Source organism: Aquarana catesbeiana, linkage group LG03 (assembly GCF_042186555.1).
Source record: "Aquarana catesbeiana isolate 2022-GZ linkage group LG03, ASM4218655v1, whole genome shotgun sequence".
NCBI classification, from domain to species: domain Eukaryota; kingdom Metazoa; phylum Chordata; class Amphibia; order Anura; family Ranidae; genus Aquarana; species Aquarana catesbeiana.
In genome coordinates, this window is record NC_133326.1 from 498,696,535 (window position 1) to 498,722,112 (window position 25,578).

The 25,578-nt window shown below is 43.9% G+C and overlaps 1 protein-coding gene across 5 annotated transcripts in view; it reads right to left on the bottom strand.

The window, feature by feature from the left end:
* Window positions 1-25,578, bottom strand: part of CAMK2A (calcium/calmodulin dependent protein kinase II alpha) — a 425,342-nt gene that overhangs the window by 149,652 nt on the left and 250,112 nt on the right. For all 5 annotated transcript variants that reach the window (XR_012242924.1, XR_012242925.1, XM_073621085.1 and 2 more), the window contains exon 4: window positions 937-991. Coding sequence is in view for 3 of the 5 variants with exons in the window: in XM_073621085.1 (XP_073477186.1) it covers window positions 937-991 (55 nt within the window). In the remaining 2 variants the exon portion in view is untranslated. The remainder of the gene's footprint in view (window positions 1-936; window positions 992-25,578) is intronic.

A 25,578-nucleotide genomic window follows, 5' to 3' on the forward strand; every position in this document is an offset into this window, starting at 1 on the left:
ATATATATATATATATATATATATATATATATATACATTTTAATTTATTCACTTTATTTTGGATTTAGCACTATTGTGTTTATTTATATACACGTATTTGGATTACCTCACCACATCACTCACATGTTAGAGTCTACTCTGAATTCTGAGCAGATCATTTTCATTACCGTTTATTATTTTTGTGTTCAGTGTACACTTTAGATTTAGCAGCGATTTCAACACTTCTGCATTTGCAGTCAGGATTGTTTTCTATTCACTTAGTAGCACGAGGGATCACACTTTAATAAGTTATCTTCTATAACCAAGTATCTTTGGAAGGACCAACAGATCTCAATTCAGAAGAGCATTTGAGCATCATACATTTTTTGAAAAAAAAATGAAAAGGCAAATCTTAGTAATGTAGCACAATCTGTAGCTATTGTCTTGTCCAAATGTACATACAAATGTATGTATTTACCTTGGCTGAGCTTCCAATGCTTTTAGAAGGCATTCTTGTTGTGACTGTGCCTCCCCAAAATGCTGGGCAAGGATCTTTCCCTGAAAGTGTGCTTCAGCCCCTTGTAAGTAAGCATTCTTGTGGGATTTCGAGCTCCCAGCTCACCTGGGAGGCATGGTCGCAACACCCATGCCTCCCAGTCCAGGCTAATTCTTTTTTTAAATGTAATTTGTACAAACTTTATTTTTCAATAGATTTCTTTTTCGGGGGTTGTATACAGCTAGTAAATCTGTCTTGGTCATAACTTTATATTTTATACAAATTGCAAGAATAAAAATCGGAATGTAAAAATGTTGGCACAACAACCCAAGCATTGCATTATCAGAACAAAAATAAGCTTACCCAATTTCCCATAAAAATGTAACATTGCAACTTGGGGATGGATAACTATAACACATTTATATACTATATTTATAACATTTACTGTATAAGCTACTTACAGATCAAATATAAGGTAGTGGTGTCCTTCTTCTGAAATACTGTCATGCAACCTTACTGCAAAAAAGAAGAGAGTAAATATCAATTTATACAAATGATTCAGCTGTCATTAATTCTGAAAAACACAAATGTATAATAGTTGTCATTGTATTATATGGATGCAAAATTAAACTGAGAGTAGCGAAAACAGCAGACTTTTTCTAAATACACGTTTTAAAAAAATTAAATACACTTGTAGTACCCTGTCCCCCTTTTTATCATCCTGATTTTTATAATAATCTCACATACACAATGGGGAGTGGGAGGTAGTCTTGCCAAAGTGAGGGGTCTTTCCTTCTTTCCTTTACATATTTCTCACCAGGATAAGTGTCCCCATTGGAACATTTAACCTTTATTCCTGTTCTAGTGACAACTCAAAATGTAGTATTTTCCCCTACTTTTAGTAATAATTTGTCACCATAACAAACAGAGTGGGTGAATCTACCCAGTGGGTATACGGAGAACAAAAAAAATCTGAGATAAATTGAGAAGCTTAAAATTATACTTATCTTGTCCAAAGACAATGCTCCTGTAGTGACCAAACGCAGGATTATTTGGCATTTGGTTACCAAAACTCAGCTGCAAGGCTATCGGGAGAGATGTCCAGGAAGAACTGGCCAATCCGTGGCTTATAATGGATAGGAAGGGGGTGTTTTTTTTACCATAGATCCATTTTATATTTATTCTAAAATGGTTTAAGCCTGGTACACACATAAAGTTTTTTTTGTTCAACCCAGCAAGCTGAAGGAAAAAACCCGACAGATCTTTTTACTTCAATATGTTGAGTCTCTGACCCAAAAACAGAAAAGCAGAGCTGGACTTGTCTGCTTTTTTTGGACTTGATGATCTAAAAATGTCTACTAGGTTAGGGCATCAGAAAGTAATGAAGCCAGTTAAAAAACATGACAGCCAAGCAAATATAATTTCTAGACTAATGACCGCCCCTGTATTTCTCTAATGGGTATATCTATAGCCTAAAGAGAAAACAGAAAAAAAGGAGGGCGCACCGACCTAGTGCATTACCGATATAAAAGTTTAATAAAAGTATATAAAAGCAATGGTACTATTCACAAACGAGCGTAAATACAGGCTTTTCTTATCAGTCAAACTGCATCCCTTGGGACATGCTGACAGGACCTGATGACAAGAGGTAGAAAATGGCACCCCAAACGGCTGAACAGCTATACGCTCGTTTGTGAGTAGTACCATTGCTTTTATATACTTTTAATAAAACTTTTATATCAGTAATGCACTAGGTCGGTGCGCCCTCTTTTTTTTCTGTTTTCTCTTTAGTTGTATGAATACCCATTGCTCTGAGGAGGGCTGCAAGATTATAGACTTTGCCTTATACCAAAGAATGGATCACACCATCCGTGTCTAGCGAAACACTAGAGAGCAGGAGACTATTGTTTTGATATCTATAGCCTAAACATGTTTTCTAGTATTGGATACAGCAGTGAGGGAGGTAGAAACTGTCAAGTTTTTCTTGCTGTCTCCTGGTAGGTGATTCCGCCTCTGTGGCTGGTGCTGGGAGTGAAGTTGAGGAGAAATCCAAGTTTGAGTTGTTACCAAAACAGGAGTAGAGAAAAAGTATTCCAATATATACAATTGCCACACTGATAACTGTGTTAGAGTGGATTTCCCTCACTTTAGGAAAATACCTCTTACTTCTTGCATCTACAGGACAAGTGAAAGGAAATCTCTCCAATGGGGACACAAAAACAACTTTCAGAGTTTGTAACCATTTTCCATTCTATTCAAAATAAAAAATATTAGATATACTTAAAGCAATGTGGCAGATTCAAGCATTGTCTATAATAGTGTTAGCTACAGAGCATTAGACATGCACATTATCGAGCATTAATGACATTTTGGGAAATCTCTCTGTGGTTGATCACCAATTTTTCCCTTATATATAGGACAGTCTATTAGCTTAAATGAAAGTGTTAATTAGTTCTTTAAAGCAGGTCCCCTTTTTAATCCTTTCTTTTTAATTAGGCTGGAGCTGTTCTTTAAAGGAAAATGATGGCACACAAGAGGCGTTCATGAACTCCTGATTACGTAATTGTAGCTCTGATTGTTTTTTCCTTAACCCCCTCGGCTTTGGAAAACTCCACACTGTGGTGGGAGGACAGTTTAGGTGGGGGGACACCATACAGCGACAACTTAATAGTAGCATTGGAGACAATGAGCAGCGAGGGAATACTTGTCTATTTCTGTACGTTGACACACAAGTGCACATTCTAAGCCTGGCAATTAGCTTTTCGATGTGTTAATTGCAGCCTAATTCTCCCATCATCCACACTACACTTACACAGCAAGAGCCACCAAATACTCTCCACAAAGAGCTCCAAAACATCACATCCTGAACACACACACGGAAATTTGGAACATGCTACCATTGTGTTTCTATTTCCAATTCATTTTCCAAATCACTGGGCTGTACCCTTCTTTATTCTGATTGTTACCCTTTATAATGTCTAACATTTGCATTTTGGAGTCTGAGGGAGATTGAGGACACGGTGCCAGAGTATTAAGGTTTCTCGTGAATGCTTACTGTAACTGCTGGAAAGTACAGCATTGCCCCTTAAAGTGCACCGGTATGGTTTCGATTAAATAATATGGTGTAAAAATAGGGGAGTAGGGATTGAAGGTTTAAAGAGAGACTGTACTTTTGCCCGTGTATCGCAAGGTGACATGTCTGCACATAATGCACATAACATCACCCTAACTGTGCTCCCTTGACCCTCCTGTCCTGACTGATGGAGCCAATGCCTACAAAGTGGGGATTCTGGCTAAAAGGCAGCACTGTGTGTGTGATAGAGCTTGGACATGGGTGGCCAATCACCAAACCCAAAAAAATGTCACGTTGCCATGATGTCATCCTTTTGTCTACAGCTTGCAATTTAACAGATTACTCCATCCATGCTGCAGCTATTGTACTTTGACAGCTGGTGGAACCTGCTGTCAGAATACCTGAACAGTGCATGCATTTGATTGGATACAGGTGCTGTTCGGCTGACAATTTTACGCCCCAGCTACTTCAGTTTTTCATTTGAAAGTTGTTGGGCGAGTGGGTGCCACAGGGCCACCCATGGAGCAAATTTCAGCTTGTTTATCAGATATTGTATGTATGGTCACCTTTAGCTACATGAGCAGGGATGCTGCAGCAGGGAGAGGGTGAAGGAGCGTGGCTGAATAAGTTTACATGTCAGGGAGGGTGAGCAGGGCCGTCTTTAATATTGATTGGACCCCGGGCAAAAAATTTTTGGGGTCCCCCCCCATGCAGTTTTGCTTTTCACCTGCTCTGAGACATACAATAAATAGCAGCTAGACTCAAAATCAGTTTACTGAATCAGATCAGACAGTGATTGCGATTGGTCGCCAGAGGTTACAGTGTATCATTACCGCTCACTGACTGGTTGCTAGAGGTTACAGCACATGATTTTTGCTTGTTGATTGGTTGCTAGAGATTACTGTACACCAGCCTCTGCATACCCCACACTACCCCCCCACTAATTTTCTTACCTTTGCAGGACAGGCTGATGGTAGGCTTAATGACCACAGTTGTAGGCAGGACTTTCAAGCATGCCCCTTTATCTCCCCAGTGGGTAGCATTCAGTATAAGTGATGGTGGATATGACCTCAGGGGGGCATGATATACATATGAATACCACCTCTGTTTACATAGAATGCTGCCGGTCCACCACTATTTACATATGAATGCCGCTGCTATTCACATATCAATGACGGTATTTACATGTAAACACAGGATCTGCAGGTGAGTCACCTGTGCACAACAATAGGGCAGAGCTGGGCAGCATTAATAACAGAACTTCATACTGAGAAATTAGGATACAGCCGGGGACTAAAACCTCAAGAGACGAGGGAATTTAAACTAGGTTGGTTGGCAAGTATGAGGCAGCTGCTTTGGCCCCACAACAGTGACAGGGCCCAGGGCAGCTTCCCCTTTTGCCCTGCTTAAAGATGGCCCTGAAGGTGTTAGGTGTACAAACTGTAACTTTGTCCTGAATGGGCAAAGTGGCGTCTTATATAAAGCCTGCCTCTAACCAAAATGTATTTCTAGTTTTGAACAGAGTGGGAAAGTGTTAAAACTTCTATCAGGTTTGTACTGGTGACTGCAACTCCACTGGGGAGATTACCCCTCACTGTGTATCTCAGTGAACCTGGACATATCTGATTGTACAATCTCTGTACAATCTTCTTTAGACTTACTAAAACTATTTAATTGGAGGATTCACTTAAAAAAAATCCATTTAATTTGTATCAAATGAGGCAGGTCCTTGCTCTATACAGTATAGTTGATGGTAGCTTCAAAGGAGATTGTATACTCCAATCAGTCGACGAGCCAATTAGCCAACCAGTCTACCAGTCCGGCAGTCTGTTTTACAACAGGACAAGAAAAGAGGGGACTGGAACCTATGAAACTGCTGATAATTCATTATCAGACAGAACTAAACACACTGGATCAGGAGATCCTCTTTCTACAAACATCAAACGAGTCTATCAGGGAACATACCCTTTTTTCTAAACGAGTCCAAGAAACGAAAGACTACATAACAAAAATCACCAAAGACATTATCTATAAAAAACAAAACAAACTATCAAAAGACCGATTAGCCTTTGCATACCATTGGCAGAATACCATGCTACGTAAGGGTTCTAGAAACCATCACCGGGTCACGAAAACTAACAACTATGTAACCACCGATGAGGATACTAAATCAGACTCCTCATTTAGATCAACATCCTCTGCCCCAAGACACAACCAACACTACTCCCGAAACAATGCCACAGCACAAAAAAGAGATTATGGTGGGGACTCATACGCACCTTCCTCTAAACGCCCCCCAAAGACAGACACGAAATTTTCAGCACATTCACAAACTAAAGGGCACACGTCACAATCTAATGGTAAATCACCTGCACAACCAAAATATCTAGGAGCAACTGCCCTACAAGCGATACAGATATTGAACAATCAATCACAAACACCCAACAGTGCAGGTCCCATGGAAATGGGCCAAAACCCCCCTAGTATCCCCCCACCGTTAACACAACGAGCACCCAATACTAGACAAAGCACACTAAATGCACACATTCAAACTCCACAGACACAGACAAATTTTCAAATACCCACGAACCCGACAACACAGACGTGACCCCAGATTTGGAAGTCATTAATCTAACACCCTACCTCTTTGATAGGGAGACACTTGAGGTCCTTAAACTTGGACTAAGCTTCTGTCCTTCAACTAATATTGACAAATATGAGACAATAAAAGATGTTTATCTTTTCTCACGTAATTTAACATACAAATTTCTCTTTGATAAAGACGTAGTACAGTCTAAACAAGATAAGGCAATATCTGAACAAGTAAAAAATTTTTCTATGGAAGAATTTCGTGCTCTCCGAGACTTGATACTCCTATTGGAGGAAAATGAACCATCCGATGTCTCACAAGAGACAGAGGCATCCAATGTATATATACCCAATACTAAAAAATTTAAACCTAAATCACAGCGGTTCCCAGAACTAACTACAAATGCACATATCTGGGCCTTCCTTACCGGAATGATTAAAGACATAAAAGAGATCACTATGTCAGTAACCCCAGGAAATCTTTCTCATTCACAAAAACAAGCTCTTCAAACTCTTAAAAATCAACCAGACTTAGAAATAAAACCTGCGGATAAAGGAGGGAATATTGTCCTGATGACAAAAACGTACTATGAAACCATGGTGACCAAAATCCTAGCGGACAAACACTGCTATCGTCCCTTGCCTGAGACGCAAATTTTGACATTTAAGCAAGAATATCTGGAGACTATTGGCAAGGCCTTTCAAAAGGGCCTAATTGATCAAGATACGTACAATTACCTCAATGTCAAGAAACCTAAAGAAGCCACGTTTTACGCCCTACCGAAAATACATAAACACCCTACATTACCCCCCGGCCGACCTATCGTCTCCGGAATTGGCTCTCTCTCTGAACATGCTAGTCGCTTTATAGACTCTATTCTAATGCCACACGTATTAAGCCTTCCATCTTATACACGTGATACGTTGGATCTGTTGAAACAAATAGAGGGTTTGTCGGTCCCTCCCGATGCCCTCCTCGTGACATTGGATGTAGAGTCACTGTACTCTAGCATCCCACACGAGCAGGGCATCGGGATGGTACGCACCTTTTTAAGGGAACAAGACCATTATAGCTGGGAATTCTGTGAATTCATACTTGAACTACTTCAATTTGTATTGACTCGCAACTACTTTTGCTTTAAAGATTCCCACTTCCTCCAGGTACAGGGCGTGGCCATGGGCACTTGTTGTGCACCGGCCTACGCCAATCTGTACCTGGGGGGGTGGGAACGCAATATTTTCTCACTTGAGGACTTGACTGTATACACCGATCAGATCCTCATATGGCGGAGGTATATAGACGATATTTTCCTAGTATGGACAGGAACTCGTAAATTGCTGGATGAGTTCATCCAGACAATTAACCACAACTCGATGAATCTTAAGTTTACTATTTCAGCTCATGTAAACCAAATAACTTTCTTAGATCTAACTATTTTTAAAGACCAAGATGACTGTCTAGCGACCACCCTGTTCAGAAAAGAAACGGCAGGAAATACCCTATTACATGCGGGTAGTGCCCACCCTAGATCACTCATTAAGAGTATACCTTATGCACAATATCTCAGGTTACGTCGCAACTGCACACACCTAGAGGAATTCAAAGTCCAAGCTCGAGCACTCCGCCATAGACTTTTAACAAGAGGCTACAAGAAAACCATACTACGCAGTGCATATAATAAGGCCATCCGACAGTCAAGGATTTCCTTACTCTTTAAACAGAAAAATGCTTTGACCAATACTTCAGTGAGATTTATTACTAAATTTTCCCAACAACACCATAAGCTTAGGGACATATTGAATAAACATTGGCCGATCCTTCAGGAGGACCCTATTCTAAACAAATATATCAGTCCCAATCCCCAAATTACATTTAAACGAACAAGGTCCATAGGCGACCAATTGACCTCAAGTCACTATATTGCCACACCCAAATTCAGACATTCTAAACTAGGAATGGCCCAATGCGGCAAATGTTCCTTTTGCCCTTGGATCAAAGTAGGAAACTCCTTTACACTACCAAATGGAGAAAAATTTATACCCAAATTCTATGCAGATTGTGATACAAAAGGTGTGGTATACTTAATGTTATGCCAATGTGGCGCATTCTATGTAGGGAAGACCATTAGACATCTACGCTGCAGAATTAGGGACCACGTTTATTATTCTGGGGAAGGAAAAATGGTGACGGCAGTCAGTAGGCACTTGGACCTCTATCACAAATTCAATACCTCTCTTGTCTCATTTATCGCACTAACAGTCATTCCACCGGACCCTAGGGGTGGCGAGTGGGACAAAAAAGTTTGTCAACAAGAAACACTATGGATCGAACACTTGAGGGCCACCATCCCTCCAGGGATCAACGAGGCCCAATCATATAAACCATTTCTTTAAATCTAAGTGGACTCAATGTGAGTGGGATAAGTACATCAAATTATCCCCATCTACTAATTGAAATCTATCTTAGTGTCCCACCGACTAACCTAGGCCGACCCAGAATCCCCTATATACCTCTGTATACACATCTGATTAACAGATACCAAATTGTATACGTTTTACAAACCAATTGCAAATATAATGCACTTTCATAGGTTTCAGAATATGTCATTGCCCTTCCCCCCTTTTTCCTTCCCATCCTATCGTTGTTATGACCTTTTGCAACCGTTATTTTGATACTCATATTTATATGAATATATACTGTTCTTATAATTTGTAATTTCATGTGTTCATTGTATTTACAGATGTATCATGGAGACTGTCTATACCACCTGGGGTAAATCTTCCATCTGCAGTGCTATGGTGGGGCCACTAGGGGCAATGTGCGGCCACCCAGCGCCACCTCTACTATGACTGTGGATGGTGGCGCGTTCGGTATCCCATGGCTGCCAAGTCGGTGCGGCCGTGTCTGCGCCGTTCCTCTCTCTCCCCCCCTTTCCATTGTGGACGGACATCCGTTGGCCGACATGGATGGGCAGATGCGTGGTGTCGGACCTCCCTGCATCCAGATCCATTGGATGCAGGGGCTTGGACCGCCCCTCTGTCTGCCCCTCTTTGCGCCATTGGATGACTTGCCCACAGGGGGATGAGCGGTCTGTGCTCCAGACCCGGCCCCCTCTGGTTGCTTGGTTACCTAGACGCGACTGCCGCCCCTCTCCCCGGCGCGCTGTCAGCTGTTTTGATATGCGCCGGTGATTGGGTCATGCGCAGTACGCGCCAGCGGCCGGCCTGAATGACGTCACGTCGGGCTTGCCGATTGGTGACTACAGGCGGGGCGGGTGTACAAGAGACGCCGTCATGGCGTCTCTCTGTGTACTGATTCTACAAACTACTACCTGTGGTGAGATAGCGGCGTTACGCTCCACCACCCACCTCTGTTCCTTTACTCCTATATGTTCTACAATTAGGTAAGTCCACACTTCCAGCATCCCTCTTCAATTCCACCCAGTCTAGATTCTATTATATATGACAATCTTTCTACTTATCTAACAGACTCAGCAAGATTGGGGGAACTACATAGCTCCGCAAGGAACTTTAATGTTCATATATCTTGATGAAATTTACAAGCCTGTCCTTGATCGACAGCATTTCCGTTTCTTTCCCCTGCCTTCTCCACCAAAATGCTGGGAATTATTACTATCTACTAAAGAGTCGGTTACGTTTGTGGGTTTTTATCCTTCCTAATTATGAGTTTCTACATTGACTAGGGTAAGTGTATCTTTGCCCCTTCTAATCACCTTTAAATACATATGCCATCCCCATTCAATATACTGGGAATTACCTCTACATATATTACCTATAGACTATACTTAATACTTACCCCAATCCCTCTCTCCCCCCTCCCCCTCCCCTCCCCCTCCCCCCTTCTTTTCCGTCTCCGGCCCCCCTTTTTTCCTCCCTCCCCTTTCCCCCCCCCAACCCCCCCCTTTCTCCCCCTCCTCCTCCTCCGTCCCTGTTAGTGTTCTCCCCTCCCCCCCTCCTCCTCCTTCACTCCCATCTTTTCTCCTCCTCTCTCTTCCCCTCCCTCTCTCCCCACCCCCCCACTCTCCCTTCCCTTTATTCCCCCTCCTCTCCCCCCCTCCCTTTCCCCCCCCCTTCCCCTTCCCCCCCCCCTCTTCCCCCCCCTTTCCCCGCCCCTCTTCCCCCCCCTCCCTTCCTCCTTCTCCCCTCCTTTCTTCCTGTCACTCTTTTCCTAACCCTTCCCTCCCCTTTCTCCCCCTTCCCTCCCCCATTCCCGCCTATTTCCCCCCCCCCCTTTCCTTCCTCCTTTTCCTCCCTCCCCTCCCCCCTCCCTTCTGCCCATCTCACTCCTCCCTTGCCCCTCCTTCCCCTTCCCTGACTTTACCTATTAATTAGTTCATATTGCACTTCTCTACTTTTCTTACTCTTTATTATAGATTTGTACTATGTTACACCTGTCCCCACATTGCCTTTTCTCCGCCTGATTACTGCAGGGTTGATGCTCCCTTGGTGCTTTCTCTAGACAGCCTCCATTTACTTATTTTATTTACTAATTCCTTCCTTCTTGGTGTATACGTTAATGTACATACAAAAAAATGTTCTGGAAATTCTGATAATATTGTATCATTTATTACAGTTTTTTCCACTCTATGCTCCTGAAGAAGCGCACAAGGCGCGTAACATGTCGAGCTTATGAGCTTACACAGAATTTGACTGCCACCATCACATAGTGTTTGAACCCTACAATTTGTATTGTAACTATATAGATCAATAAGATGTGTTGGTCTTTTGTTGTTCTTACAATCTTTTTGCTCTTTCTACACTAACTGACCTATTGTGTATGGAGTGCATATTCTGTTCATATTGTATGTCATACCTAGTTTTTATCTTTTTGTCCTTTCCCGTTTTTTAATATAATATTTTTGAAATAAAAACAATACTTTTAATAATATAGTATCCTTATTGTGCCTATAAAGTCTTGGTGCCTGCCCACACCTTCTTGTTTTCCCAGTCTTATATAAAGCCTGCCTCTAACCAAAATGTATTTCTAGTTTTGAACAGAGTGGGAAAGTGTTAAAACTTCTATCAGGTTTGTACTGGTGACTGCAACTCCACTGGGGAGATTACCCCTCACTGTGTATCTCAGTGAACCTGGACATATCTGATTGTACAATCTCTGTACAATCTTCTTTAGACTTACTAAAACTATTTAATTGGAGGATTCACTTAAAAAAAATCCATTTAATTTGTATCAAATGAGGCAGGTCCTTGCTCTATACAGTATAGTTGATGGTAGCTTCAAAGGAGATTGTATACTCCAATCAGTCGACGAGCCAATTAGCCAACCAGTCTACCAGTCCGGCAGTCTGTTTTACAACAGGACAAGAAAAGAGGGGACTGGAAGTCATTGGGAGAGCAAGGCACACACAGCAACAAAACCCTCAGTGAGGTTCAGGATTTCACATCACTGCTTGTTGCTATGACTCCTGTCACTGAAGCAGAAATTAAGAGGAAGTCTCCCTAATTGGGACATCAACAGCAATTATAAGCCCAATAGAGGTTTAAACCTTTTCCTCATGTTATTCACAACAGAAACAAAAAAAAGTTTTGGCTGGAGCTGGACTTTATTGTTCTATTTCTTGTGCTTCCTGGTGGCACTCGAGATACAGGAAATATGCTTCCTGCAACAAACCATTAATTCAACATCTAACAATTATTATTATTATTATTATTGTTATACAGGATTTATATAGCGCCGACAGTTTACGCAGCGCTTTACAACATTAGGGCAGACAGTACAATTACAATACAATGCAACACAGGGGGAATCAGAGGGCCCTGCTCGTTAAAGCTTACAATCTAGGAGGGAGGGTCAAGTTATACAAAAGGGTAATAGCTGTGGGGGATGAGCTAATGGAGAAAATAGTGCAGTTGTTAGATGGAGGCAGGATAGGCTTCTCTGAAGAGGAAAGGGATCGCCTAAAGAGGATGGGTGAGGCTCGGGAGAAGTCCTGGAGGTGGATATGGGAGGAGGTGATGAGGGAGCTAGAGAGCAGGAGGTCTTGGGAGGAACGAAGAGGGCAATTAGGTTGTTATTTTGAGACTAGGTTAGTGATGTAGCTGGGGGCAGAGTTGTGGATGGGTTTGTAACTTATTGTTAGTATTTTGAATTTAATTTGTTGGGCAAGTGGCAGCCAATGGAGGGACTGGCAGAGAGGGGTAGCCGACAATGTGCGGTTTGTAAGGTGGATGAGTCTGGCAGCAGCATTCATGATGGACTGAAGGGGGGATAGTCTATTTAAAGGTAAGCCAATGAGGAGGGAATTGCAGTAGTCAAGGCGAGAGATAACCAAAGAGTAAATCAGGAGTAGGGATGAGCCGAACACCCCCCGGTTCGGTTCGCACCAGAACCCGCGAACGGACCGAAAGTTCGCACGAACGTTAGAACCCCATTGACGTCTATGGGACTCGAACGTTCGAAATCAAAAGTGCTCATTTTAAAGGCTAATTTGCATGGTATTGTCCTAAAAAGGGTTTGGGGACCCGGGTCCTACCCCAGGGGACATGTATCAATGCAAAAAAAACTTTTAAAAACGGCCGTTTTTTCGGGAGCAGTGATTTTAATGATGCTTAAAGTAAAAAAAAAAAGTGAAATATTCCTTTAAATATCGTACCTGGGGGGTGTCTATAGTATGCCTGTAAAGTGACGCGTGTTTCCCATGTTTAGAACAGTCCCTGCACCAAATGTCATTTTTAAAGGAAAAAATCTCATTTAAAACTGCTTGCGGGTTTAATGTCATGTCGGGTCATGGCAATATGGATGAAAATCAGTGAGACAAACGGCATGGGTACCCCCCAGTCCATTACCAGTCCCTTTGGGTCTTGTATGGATATTAAGGGGAACCCCGCACCCAAATTAAAATAAGGAAAGGTGTGGGGCCACCAGGCCCTATATACTCTGAACAGCAGTATACAGGCGGTGCAAACAAGACAGGGACTGTAGGTTTGTTGTTAAGTAGAATCTGTTTGTAATTTTGAACATTTTTAACGTGTTTAGCTCCAGCCAAAAAATCTTTTCTAAGCTTTTTGGAAAACATAGGGAAGGGTTATCACCCCTGTGACATTTGTTTTGCTGTCTTTCCTCCTCTTCAGAAGATTTCACCTCACTTTTTTGTCCCAATGAAAAATGTTTTTTGAAAATTTGGGTTTTTTTGTGGAACAAGGATTGGAAAGCATCAGTGGAAAGGAGAACTTGTTTTCCCATATTAACTCTTACAGGAGAGAATTTCCCTTCCTAGGGGTAGATTTCATCTCACTTCCTGTTGTCTCCTTCCGTTTGCAAGTAGGAGTCGTTTATAAGTTAGATGTTTGAAAGTAGGGTCCTGCCCTATATACTCAGCAGAAATTTGGGCCTTAGGTGTTGCTGTGGCCACAACACTGTAAGCCCTCACAGGGCCCTGCTGTGAAATATTAGATCAAGAATTGTAATTACATGCCCCTGTTGAACAGGAGCTGAAAAATTAGGCCTTAGGCACTGGTGCTGGTGCCACAACACTGCAACCCCTCACAGACACTCTAGTTGGAACGCAGGAACGAGCCCTGCTGCAAATTATTGCTTCAAAAATTGTAATTACACGCCCCTGTTAGACAGGGGCAGAAAAATTGGGCCTTAGGCACTGGTGCTGGTGCCACAACACTGCAACCCCTCACAGACACTCTAGTTGGAACGCAGGAACGAGCCCTGCTGCAAAGTATTGCATCAAAAATTGTAATTACACGCCCCTGTTAGACAGGGGCAGAAAAATTGGGCCTTAGGCACTGGTGCTGGTGCCACAACACTGCAACCCCTCACAGACACTCTAGTTGGAACGCAGGAACGAGCCCTGCTGCAAAGTATTGCATCAAAAATTGTAATTACACGCCCCTGTTAGACAGGGGCAGAAAAATTGGGCCCTAGGCACTGGTGCTGGTGCCACAACACTGCAACCCCTCACAGACACTCTAGTTGGAATGCAGGAACGAGCCCTGCTGCAAAGTATTACATCAAAAATTGTAATTACACGCCCCTGTTAAACAGGGGCTGAAAAATTGTGCCTTAGGCACTGGTGGTGGCGCCCAGAACCAAAAATGTTCTTACAAGCTATCAGCGTGATGATTGAGGAGGAAGAGGATAATTACTCAGGGATAGTCACTCAGCATCAGCATAGGCAGTCTTTGAAGGGATCTGAGATTTCAAAAAAAATTATTCGGTTACATCAGCATCAGGTGCTTGGTAGCTGGTGGTGATCCAAGACTCATTCATTTTTATGAAGGTCAGCCGATCGACCGAGTCGGTGGACAGACGCACCCTGTGATCGGTTACCACGCCTCCAGCAGCACTGAATGTGCGTTCCGAAAGAACGCTGGATGCAGGACAGGCCAGTAGCTCAATTGCATACTGTGCAAGCTCTGGCCAGTGATCCATCCTCAAGACCCAGTAACCCAGAGGATTTTCGGTGGGAAAGGTGTCCAAGTCTGATCTTGCCCCTAGGTATTCCTGCACCATGTAAAACAGACGCTGGCGATGGTTGCTGGAACCGATCATACCTTGGGGCTGCGGACCAAAAAATTGTCTGAACGCATCGGTCAGACGGCCACCTTCTCCACCGCTCCTTCTTTGACTGACCGAAGCCTCAGCAACACGTTGTCCAGAAACAGGAGTTTGTAACCTCCCAGTCTCTGGGAACGCGTTGCACAGACCTTTCTGCAAGGCCTCCCGAAGATGTTTCATCCTCTGCTCCCTCTGCGATGGCAAGATAAGGTCCGCAACCTTACCCTTGTAACGTGGATCAAGGAGGGTTGCCAGCCAGTATTGGTCCTTCTCCTTGATACCACGAATACGAGGATCCTTACGCAGGCTTTGCAGGATCAGGGAGGCCATGCAGCGTAGGTTTGCTGAGGCATTCGGTCCGGAGTCCTCTGGGTCACTAAGAACGACATGGTCCGCAGCCACCTCCTCCCAGCCACGTACAAGTCCATGTGTTTCTTGGGACTGATCCCTTAAAGACTGCTGCTGATGCTGAGTGCCAGGCTCCACCTCCATACTGACACAATCTTCCTCCTCCTCCTCTTCCTCCTCGTCCTCTTCCTGTGTGATCGGCGGGCACGCAGGAACACTGTCTGGATAAAGGGGGCCTTGAGAGCTAAGGAAGTCCTCCTCTTCCTGCCTCTGTTCTGCCTCAAGTGCCCTGTCCATTATTCCACGCAGCGTGTGCTCCAACAGGTGGACAAGGGGGACAGTGTCACTGATGCATGCACTGTCACTGCTCACCATCCTCGTGGCCTCCTCGAATGGTGACAGGACAGTGCATGCATCCCTGATCATGGCCCACTGGCGTGGGGAAAAAAAACCAAGCTCCCCTGACCCTGTCCTGGTGCCATAGTCGCACAGGTACTCATTTATGGCCCTCTGCTGCGTGTGCAGCCGCTGCAGCATGGCCAACGTTGAGTTCCACCTGGTGGGCATCTCACAGATTAGGCGGTTCTTGGGCAGGTTAAACTCCTTTTGGAGGTCCGTCAGCCGAGCACTGGCATTATATGACCGGCGGAAATGCACACAGACTTTCCTGGCCTGCCTCAGGACATCCTGTAAGCCCGGGTACCTGCCCAAGAACCGCTGCACCACCAAGTTAAGGACGTGAGCCAAACAGGGCACATGGGTCATTTGTCCCTGTCGGAGGGCAGAGAGGAGGTTGGTGCCATTGTCGCAAACCACCATTCCTGCCTTAAGTTGGCGTGGCGTCAACCACCTCTGAACCTGCCCCTGCAAAGCTGACAGAACCTCTGCCCCAGTGTGGCTCCTGTCCCCCAAGCACACCAGCTCAAGCACCGCATGGCATCTTTTGGCCTGCGTACTTGCGTAGCCCCTTGAACGCCTACGGAGCACCGCTGGTTCCGAGGAAGAGGCCATGGAGGAAGAAGAAGAGGAGGGGGTGGAGGAGAGAGGTGTGTCACAATCAGCATTTTGGAGGCGTGGTGGCGGAACAACCTCCAACACTACTGCACCTTGTCCTGCATCCTTCCCAGCTGCCAGCAGAGTCACCCAATGCGCCGTGAAACTTAGGTAACGTCCCTGTCCATGCCTGCTGGACCATGAGTCAGCGGTAATATGCACCTTACCGCTGACCGCCCTGTCCAGCGAGGCATGGACATTGCCTTCCACATGCCGGTAGAGAGCCGGAATCGCCTTCCGTGAGAAAAAGTGGCGTTTGGGTACCTGCCACTGAGGAACCGCACATTCCACAAAGTCACGGAAGGGGGCAGAGTCTACCAACTGAAAAGGCAGCAGTTGAAGTGCTAGCAATTTTGCCAAGCTAGCATTCAACCGCTGGGCATGTGGATGGCTGGGAGCAAACTTCTTTCGGCGGTGCAGCAGCTGGGGCAGGGAAATTTGCCTGGTACAATCTGACGTCGGTGTACCAAAAGCAGATTGCCCACAAGTACTTGGCTGTGACACACCTAATTCTACACCTTCATTCCTCTCACTGCAGGTCTCAGAGAGGACTGAAGGTCTAGTGGGGTTGGAAATCTCAGCTGATGAGGAGCAAGGAGAGATCCTCTTTGTTCTTTGGTGTGGGTCTTTTAGATACGCTTGCCAACGAACTGCATGGCAGGTCAACATATGTCTGGTCAAGCATGTGGTACCCAAGCGGGAGATATTTTGGCCACGCGAGATACGCTTGAGACATATGTTGCAAATAGCAGCGGTGCGATCTGATGCACTCGTCTCAAAAAAGGCCCACACCAAAGAACTTTTTGAATAACGCGCAGAGACTGCAGCGCCCTGCACATGTGGAGCTTTGGGGTGTGATGCAGTCAATGTGCTGCCCTTAGGCTGGCCCCTGGAGGGCATCCTGCCTCGTTGGTGATGTGCTGCCGCCTCCTCCTCCTCCTCCTCCTCCTCCTCCTCCTCCTCTCTCCTATCAGGCACCCACGTTGAGTCAGTGACCTCATCATCCCCTCCCTCCTCATCACTGGAGCAAACCTGGCAGTATGCTGCAGCAGGGGGAGCATGACTGCCAGATTGCTGTCCTTCTTGGGCACCCCCTCTGTCCGCGCTCATGTTACTGCCTTCATCGAGCTCAGTATCGTCATCAGAGCCTTCCAAACGCTGGGCATCCTCCTGGAGCATGTACCCAACACTGTGGTCAAACAGTTCGAGGGAATCCTCATGAGGACATGGTGGAGCTAGGGAAGGAGTCACTGATGACATTGAGCTGAGGGAAGAGGCCGCTGCTTTGCCAGACAAAGCACCCTGGGCATGGGTGAGAGAGGATGAGGAGGATGAGGACGGCTTGGTCATCCACTCGACCAAGTCTTCCGCATGTTGCGGCTCAACATGGCCAGCTGCCGAAAAAAAGGCCAAGCGTGTCCCATGGCCACGTGCTGATGAGGATGCACCGTCTCCACGACCAGCACTAGACACAGAGCCTGCTTGCCCTCTCTTATTGGCTTGTGACTGTCTGCCTCTCCTTCTTGGCCTTCCAGACATACTAATGGCCTGTAGCTGCACTAAGCTGGGATAGAACACCTGTAATTTTCTTCAAGTAGCTTTATATACTGTAACCAGACAAGCCTGCCTGTCAGTAGGAAGATAACAGGAACGGATCTAGCTGAACACTGTGAGCAGGACGCACTGTACTAAATGTAAATAGTCTAGCTGCCTGACCGTGGTACTAATAGGATCAAATAGAACACCTGTAATTTTCTTCAGGTAGCTTTATATACTGTAACCAGACAAGCCTGCCTGTCAGTAGGAAGATAACAGGAACGGATCTAGCTGTACACTGTGAGCAGGACGCACTGTACTAAATGTAAATAGTCTAGCTGCCTGACCGTGGTACTAATAGGATCAAATAGAACACCTGTAATTTTCTTCAGGTAGCTTTATATACTGTAACCAGACAAGCCTGCCTGTCAGTAGGAAGATAACAGGAACGGATCTAGCTGTACACTGTGAGCAGGACGCACTGTACTAAATGTAAATAGTCTAGCTGCCTGACCGTGGTACTAATAGGATCAAATAGAACACCTGTAATTTTCTTCAGGTAGCTTTATATACTGTAACCAGACAAGCCTGCCTGTCAGTAGGAAGATAACAGGAACGGATCTAGCTGAACACTGTGAGCAGGACGCACTGTACTAAATGTAAATAGTCTAGCTGCCTGACCGTGGTACTAATAGGATCAAATAGAACACCTGTAATTTTCTTCAGGTAGCTTTATATACTGTAACCAGACAAGCCTGCCGGTCAGTAGGAATTTAACAGGAACGGATCTAGCTGAACACTGTGAGCAGGACGCACTGCACTAAATGTAAATAGCAGGAACGGATCTAGCTGAACACTGTGAGCAGGACGCACTGCACTAAATGTAAATAGTCTAGAAGATAACAGGAACGGATCTAGCTGAACACTGTGAGCAGGACGCACTGCACTAAATGTAAATAGTCTAGAAGATAACAGGAACGGATCTAGCTGAACACTGTGAGCAGGACGCACTGCACTAAATGTAAATAGCAGGAACGGATCTAGCTGAACACTGTGAGCAGGACGCACTGCACTAAATGTAAATAGCAGGAACGGATCTAGCTGAACACTGTGAGCAGGACGCACTGCACTAAATGTAAATAGCAGGAACGGATCTAGCTGAACACTGTGAGCAGGACGCACTGCACTAAATGTAAATAGCAGGAACGGATCTAGCTGAACACTGTGAGCAGGACGCACTGCACTAAATGTAAATTGCAGGAACGGATCTAGCTGAACACTGTGAGCAGGACGCACTGCACTAAATGTAAATAGTCTAGAAGATAACAGGAACGGATCTAGCTGAACACTGTGAGCAGGACGCACTGCACTAAATGTAAATAGCAGGAACGGATCTAGCTGAACACTGTGAGCAGGACGCACTGCACTAAATGTAAATAGCAGGAACGGATCTAGCTGAACACTGTGAGCAGGACGCACTGCACTAAATGTAAATAGCAGGAACGGATCTAGCTGAACACTGTGAGCAGGACGCACTGCACTAAATGTAAATTGCAGGAACGGATCTAGCTGAACACTGTGAGCAGGACGCACTGCACTAAATGTAAATAGTCTAGAAGATAACAGGAACGGATCTAGCTGAACACTGTGAGCAGGACGCACTGCACTAAATGTAAATAGCAGGAACGGATCTAGCTGAACACTGTGAGCAGGACGCACTGCATTAAATGTAAATAGTCTAGATAGAAGATAACAGGAACGGATCTAGCTAAACTGAATACAGTGTATATATATATATATGCAACACCTGGGATGCATATATATACACAATACACTGTAAGTGCAGCTAACTGACTGACTGTTCTGCCTAATCTATCTAACTCAAATCAAATGACACTGTCTCTCTCTCTCTCTATCTCTCAGCACACCGGAACACACACTACACAGGGCCGCCGTGCAGGCGGCCTTATATAGTGTGGGGTGTGTACTAAATCCCCTGAGCCATAATTGGCCAAAGCCACCCTGGCTTTGGCCAATTACAGCTCTCTCTACTGACAGCGCTGTGATTGGCCAAGCATGCGGGTCATAGTGCATGCTTGGCCAATCATCAGCCAGCAATGCACTGCGATGCCGCAGTGAATTATGGGCCGTGACGCGCCACACGAATTTAGCGCGAACGGCCCATAACGTTCGCAATTCGGCGAACGATCGAACAGCCGATGTTCGAGTCGAACATGGGTTCGACTCGAACACGAAGCTCATCCCTAATCAGGAGCTTTGTGGTTTCATTGGTTAGAAAGGGACGTAGTTTAGAGATGTTGCGGAGGTTGAGGCGGCAAGCTTTGAAAAGTGATTGGATGTGGGGCCGAAAAGGAGAGTTCAGAATCCAGGATAACACCTAGCACGCTGACATGTGGGGATGGGTGGATGATTGTGCCATTGCTCTTGACAAATAAGTCAGGGGAGGAAATACTATAAGATAACAATAATAAGTACAGTACTTTAATTTTTAATAAGAACCTATTGTTAGTGCCAAAGCAAACCCTAACAATCCCCACTGCTTTCCTTCAGTGTTGGGAGTGGTATAGGAAAGTATGTTGGGTGGTAGTCCTGCCAGACGCTGGTCAATCGGTGCAGTGGAACAGGAAATGACTAACAGGGTCTTGCTGTGATTGCTTGTACAAGGTGGCACTGATGTATGACATCAGCGATGCCTGGAGCGAGCTGTAAAGGGGGGCGAGTACAAAACCTTTTTCTGAACTCACAGGCAAGCGCTGCAGTGTTGGCTGGCTTTGACATTGGGAACCAGTGGGTTAGTTTTATCACCCTATTAAAAAAGTCCCATAGGCACTTAAAATCTAGAAGGATCAACACGTATTTGCTATTAGAAACCTTCATCCAAGTTTATGTTTGAACATCTACATTTAAAAAATGTAGAAGATAATGTTTTATTTTATTTTGTGCTGCTGTAATTAAATGGGTCTGAACAGAACTGTGCTTGGAACTGAACATTTCAGAAACACAGTGGCAGTTCTTTCCCACTTAACATGTATGTTAATGAGTAAACCATCTTTGTCAAGGAGGCTGTGGGAAGACGTGGGATAATAAAGTAAAAATGAATATCATTTGTGTACAGCAAATAAAACATGACAGGGTGAGGCGACGCAAGCTAAATTATAGGGTGGGCTATTGATTTATGTATAACATACCTTCAAATATCCCAGGATTCAAGTCTACCCTATCGCTAGTTCTTTTCAAGCTCTTCTTTTTTTCTCATATACAGATAGAGATGGATACATTTTAATGCCAATTTACAAATGCATTTTACAGTATATTTCTTTTGTTATTCTGAGGTGGACTAAGGCAGTAGAAGGTTCTAGTAAAGAAATGAAAAATTAATGTGCAACTCAGCAAGTTTTAGAACCTAAGATTATAGACCAAGGTACTTAGCTTACTTTAGCGTAATAGGAGAATCAGTGGACAGGCAAAGTAGCTCATTGGCTGACTCAGTTCTTTAAGTTTGGCATTTGGTTACCAACACCAGAATAGCTATTTAAAGCATATCTCAAAGCTAAGTGACAGCTCGTTAACCACTTCATGCAAATCACCGTACCCGTACAGCGATACTTTGACGCTAAATACCAGGGTTATGGCAGCAGCTAGCTGCCATAACCCCAGTATTGTCGGGAACGGTGTGCGTTTCTCTTTAGAAGAAAAGTGGTCTCCATGGCGCATTTGCCGCAAGATCACTTTTATTGACGTTGGGAGAGGTGCCCCCCCTCCCGCTGCGCTCCGGTCGTCTCCTCTGCTTACCGTACCCACCGTTAGTGGTGGAGACGATCACGTCCTCTCTCTTGGATGATGTCTTTCTTGACTGAGGGGAAGATGGCCCCTGCTCGGCTCCATGGCATCTTTTTGACCCCAGATCTCATATTTAAGCGGTCCCATCGTGATTTTTTCTATTACAAGGGATGTTTACATTCCTTGTAATAGGAATAAAAGTAACCCAAATTTTTTTATATAAAAAAAAAACTGTGTCAAATTAAAAAACTAAAAGTAAAATAAATAAATAAGGAAAAAAAAAATTTTTAAAGCACCCCATCCCGACGAGCTCGTGCGCAGAAGTGAACACATATGTGAGTAGCGATCCGCATATGAAAACGGTGTTCAAACCACACATGCGAGGTATCGCCATGATAGTTAGAGCGAGAGCAATAATTCTAGCCCTAGACCTTCTCTGTAATCTAAAACTAGTAACCTATGGAGGTTTTTAAGGGTAAAAGTTTGTCGCCATTCCACGAGTGGGCGCAATTTTGAAGCGTGACATGTTGGGTATCAATTTACTCAGAATAACGTTATCTTTCACAATATGATTAAAAAAATGCGCTAACTTTACTGTTGTCTTATTTTTTAATTCAAATTTTTAAATTTTTTCCAAAAAAAGTGCACTTGTAAGACATAGTTACATAGTTACATAGTTACATAGTAGGTGAGGTTGAAAAAAGACACAAGTCCATCAAGTCCAACCTATGTGTGTGATTATGTGTCAGTATTTCATTACATATCCCTGTATGTTGCGGTCATTCAGGTGATTATCTAATAGTTTCTTGAAGCTTTCAATGCTCCCCGCTGAGACCACCGCCTGTGGAAGGGAATTCCACATCCTTGCCGCTCTTACAGTAAAGAACCCTCTACGTAGTTTAAGGTTAAACCTCTTTTCTTCTAATTGTAATGAGTGGCCACGAGTCTTATTAAACTCTCTTCTGCGAAAAAGTTTTATCCCTATTGTGGGGTCACCAGTACAGTATTTGTAAATTGAAATCATATCCCCTCTCAAGCGTCTCTTCTCCAGAGAGAATAAGTTCAGTGCTCGCAACCTTTCCTCATAACTAAGATCCTCCAGACCCTTTATTAGCTTTGTTGCCCTTCTTTGTACTCACTCCATTTCCAGTACATCCCTCCTGAGGACTGGTGCCCAGAACTGGACAGCATACTCCAGGTGCAGCCGGACCAGAGTCTTGTAGAGTGGGAGAATTATCGTTTTATCTCTGGAGTTGATCCCCCTTTTAATGCATGCCAATATTCTGTTTGCTTTATTAGCAGCAGCTTGGCATTGCATGCCATTGCTGAGCCTATCATCTACTAGGACCCCCAGATCCTTTTCCATCCTAGATTCCCCCAGAGATTCTCCCCCCAGTGTATTGATTGCATTCATATTTTTGCCACCCAAATGCATTATTTTACATTTTTCTACATTGAACCTCATTTGCCATGTAGTCGCCCACCCCATTAATTTGTTCAGGTCTTTTTGCAAGGTTTTCACATCCTGCGGAGAAGTTATTGCTCTGCTTAGCTTAGTATCGTCTGCAAATACAGAGATTGAACTGTTTATCCCATCCTCCAGGTCGTTTATAAACAAATTAAATAGGATTGGTCCCAGCACAGAACCCTGGGGAACCCCACTACCCACCCCTGACCATTCTGAGTACTCCCCATTTATCACCACCCTCTGAACACGCCCTTGTAGCCAGTTTTCAATCCATGTACTCACCCTATGGTCCATGCCAACTGACCTTATTTTGTACAGTAAACGTTTATGGGGAACTGTGTCAAATGCTTTTGCAAAATCCAGATACACCACGTCTACGGGCCTTCCTTTATCTAGATGGCAACTCACCTCCTCATAGAAGGTTAATAGATTGGTTTGGCAAGAACAATTCTTCATGAATCCATGCTGATTACTGCTAATGATATCATTCTTATTACTAAAATCTTGTATATAGTCCCTTATCATCCCCTCCAAGAGTTTACATACTATTGATGTTAGGCTAACTGGTCTGTAATTCCCAGGGATGTTTTTTGGGCCCTTTTTAAATATTGGTGCTACATTGGCTTTTCTCCAATCAGCTGGTACCATTCCAGTCAATAGACTGTCTGTAAAAATTAGGAACAACGGTCTGGCAATCACCTGACTGAGTTCCCTAAGTACCCTCGGATGCAAGCCATCTGGTCCCGGTGATTTATTAATGTTAAGTTTCTCAAGTCTAATTTTAATTCCGTCCTCTGTTAACCATGTAGGTGCTTCCTGTGTTGTGTCATGAGGATAAACACTGCAGTTTTGGTTACTGAAGCCCCCCGATTCACTCGTGAATACTGAGGAGAAGAATAAATTCAATACCTTTGCCATCTCCCCATCCTTTGTAACCAGATGTCCTTCCTCATTCTTTATGGGGCCAATATGGTCTGTCCTCCCTTTTTTACTGTTTACATACTTAAAGAATTTCTTGGGATTTTTTTTGCTCTCCTCCGCTATGTGTCTTTCATGTTCTATCTTAGCCATCCTAATTGCACCCTTACATTTCTTATTGCATTCTTTATAAAGTCTGAATGCTGAGGATGATCCCTCCATTTTTTGAAGGCCTTCTCTTTTGCTTTTATATGCATTTTTACATTGGAGTTAAGCCATCCAGGATTTTTGTTCGCTCTTTTAAATTTATTACCCAATGGGATACATTGGCTAATGCCCTTATTTAATATGCTCTTAAAGCAAACCCATCTCTCCTCCGTATTCTTTGTTCCTAATATTTTATCCCAATTTATGCCTTTTAGCAAGGTTTGTAGTTTAGGGAAGTTGGCTCTTTTGAAATTCAGTGTCTTTGTGTTCCCTTCATGTTTCCTATTTGTGTGATTTATACTGAAACTAATTTACCTGTGATCGCTGTTACCTAAATTGCCCCGTATTTCCACATCTGTGATCAGGTCTGTATTGTTGGTAATCAGTAGATCCAGTAATGTTTTATTTCTAGTTGGTGCGTCTACCATCTGACCCATAAAATTGTCCTGCAAGACATTAAGGAACTGGCGAGCCTTAAATGAATGCGCGGTTCCCTCCGCCCAGTCTATGTCTGGATAATTAAAATCCCCCATTATGATAACACTTCCCATCCTTGCTGCTAATCCAATTTGTGATAGGAGATCCGTCTCCACTTCCTCCCTCAGGTTAGGTGGCCTATAGCATACTCCCAGTATTATTTTCCCCTTACCTTCATCCCTTTGGAGCTCTACCCATAAGGATTCCACCTCCTCACTAGCTCCCTCAGTGATGTCATCTTCAAGACCGCTTCGCAAATACGGTGTAAAAGAAAGTATTGCAACGACCGCCATTTTATTCTCTAGGGCGTTAGAAAAAATATATATATAGTGTTTGGGGGTTCTAAGTAATTTTCTAGCAAAAACAATATGATTTTAACTTGTAAACAAGTGTAAAAAAGAGGCTTGGGGCTGAAGTCGTTAATCTGTGTTTCTGTATTCCTGGGCAGCCAAGTGCAACACTTTGCACACTTCAGTGACAGATTTAATACCAGAGATAAGACAGATTTTCACTCTAAACAGATGCAAATTTAAGAAGTGGTCAAGTCAGGATTTGTTCAGTCACAAATGGCACTTTAGAAAAGGAAAATATTTATGACTGAGGCTGTAACCTTGTAATAAATCTGCCTCACAATGCATGTCAATGCTCCTGTTTAGTATTGCTTTGCCTTGCAACAGGATAGAAAAACATCCCCCATATAATCTTATTGAAAGATTGATGTTGAAATTAATATTCTGGTGACTGGTTCCAGAATATTCATGTGCCTCTCTAATCAAAGTTGTGAGTACTGAATGCTTAGAACCTCTTTTAGAATTGTTTTTGTTTTGCTATCTCTATACCGTTTGGGAGATTTCCCCTCACTTCCTGTGCCAGAGACACAACACATAATGGGAAAGTGACGGTAAATCCTTTGTCTCCAGAAGAGGTGTTCCCATTTGAAGATTTCCCTTTAAATCCTATTCCAGATTTCCCATTACAAAGGTCACCAGGATAAACAGATTTGATCTCCCCAGGATGGAATCAAATCATAAAAACAAAAGAAAAACCTGACTCTCCCCTACTTATACATATCTAACAAAAACAGC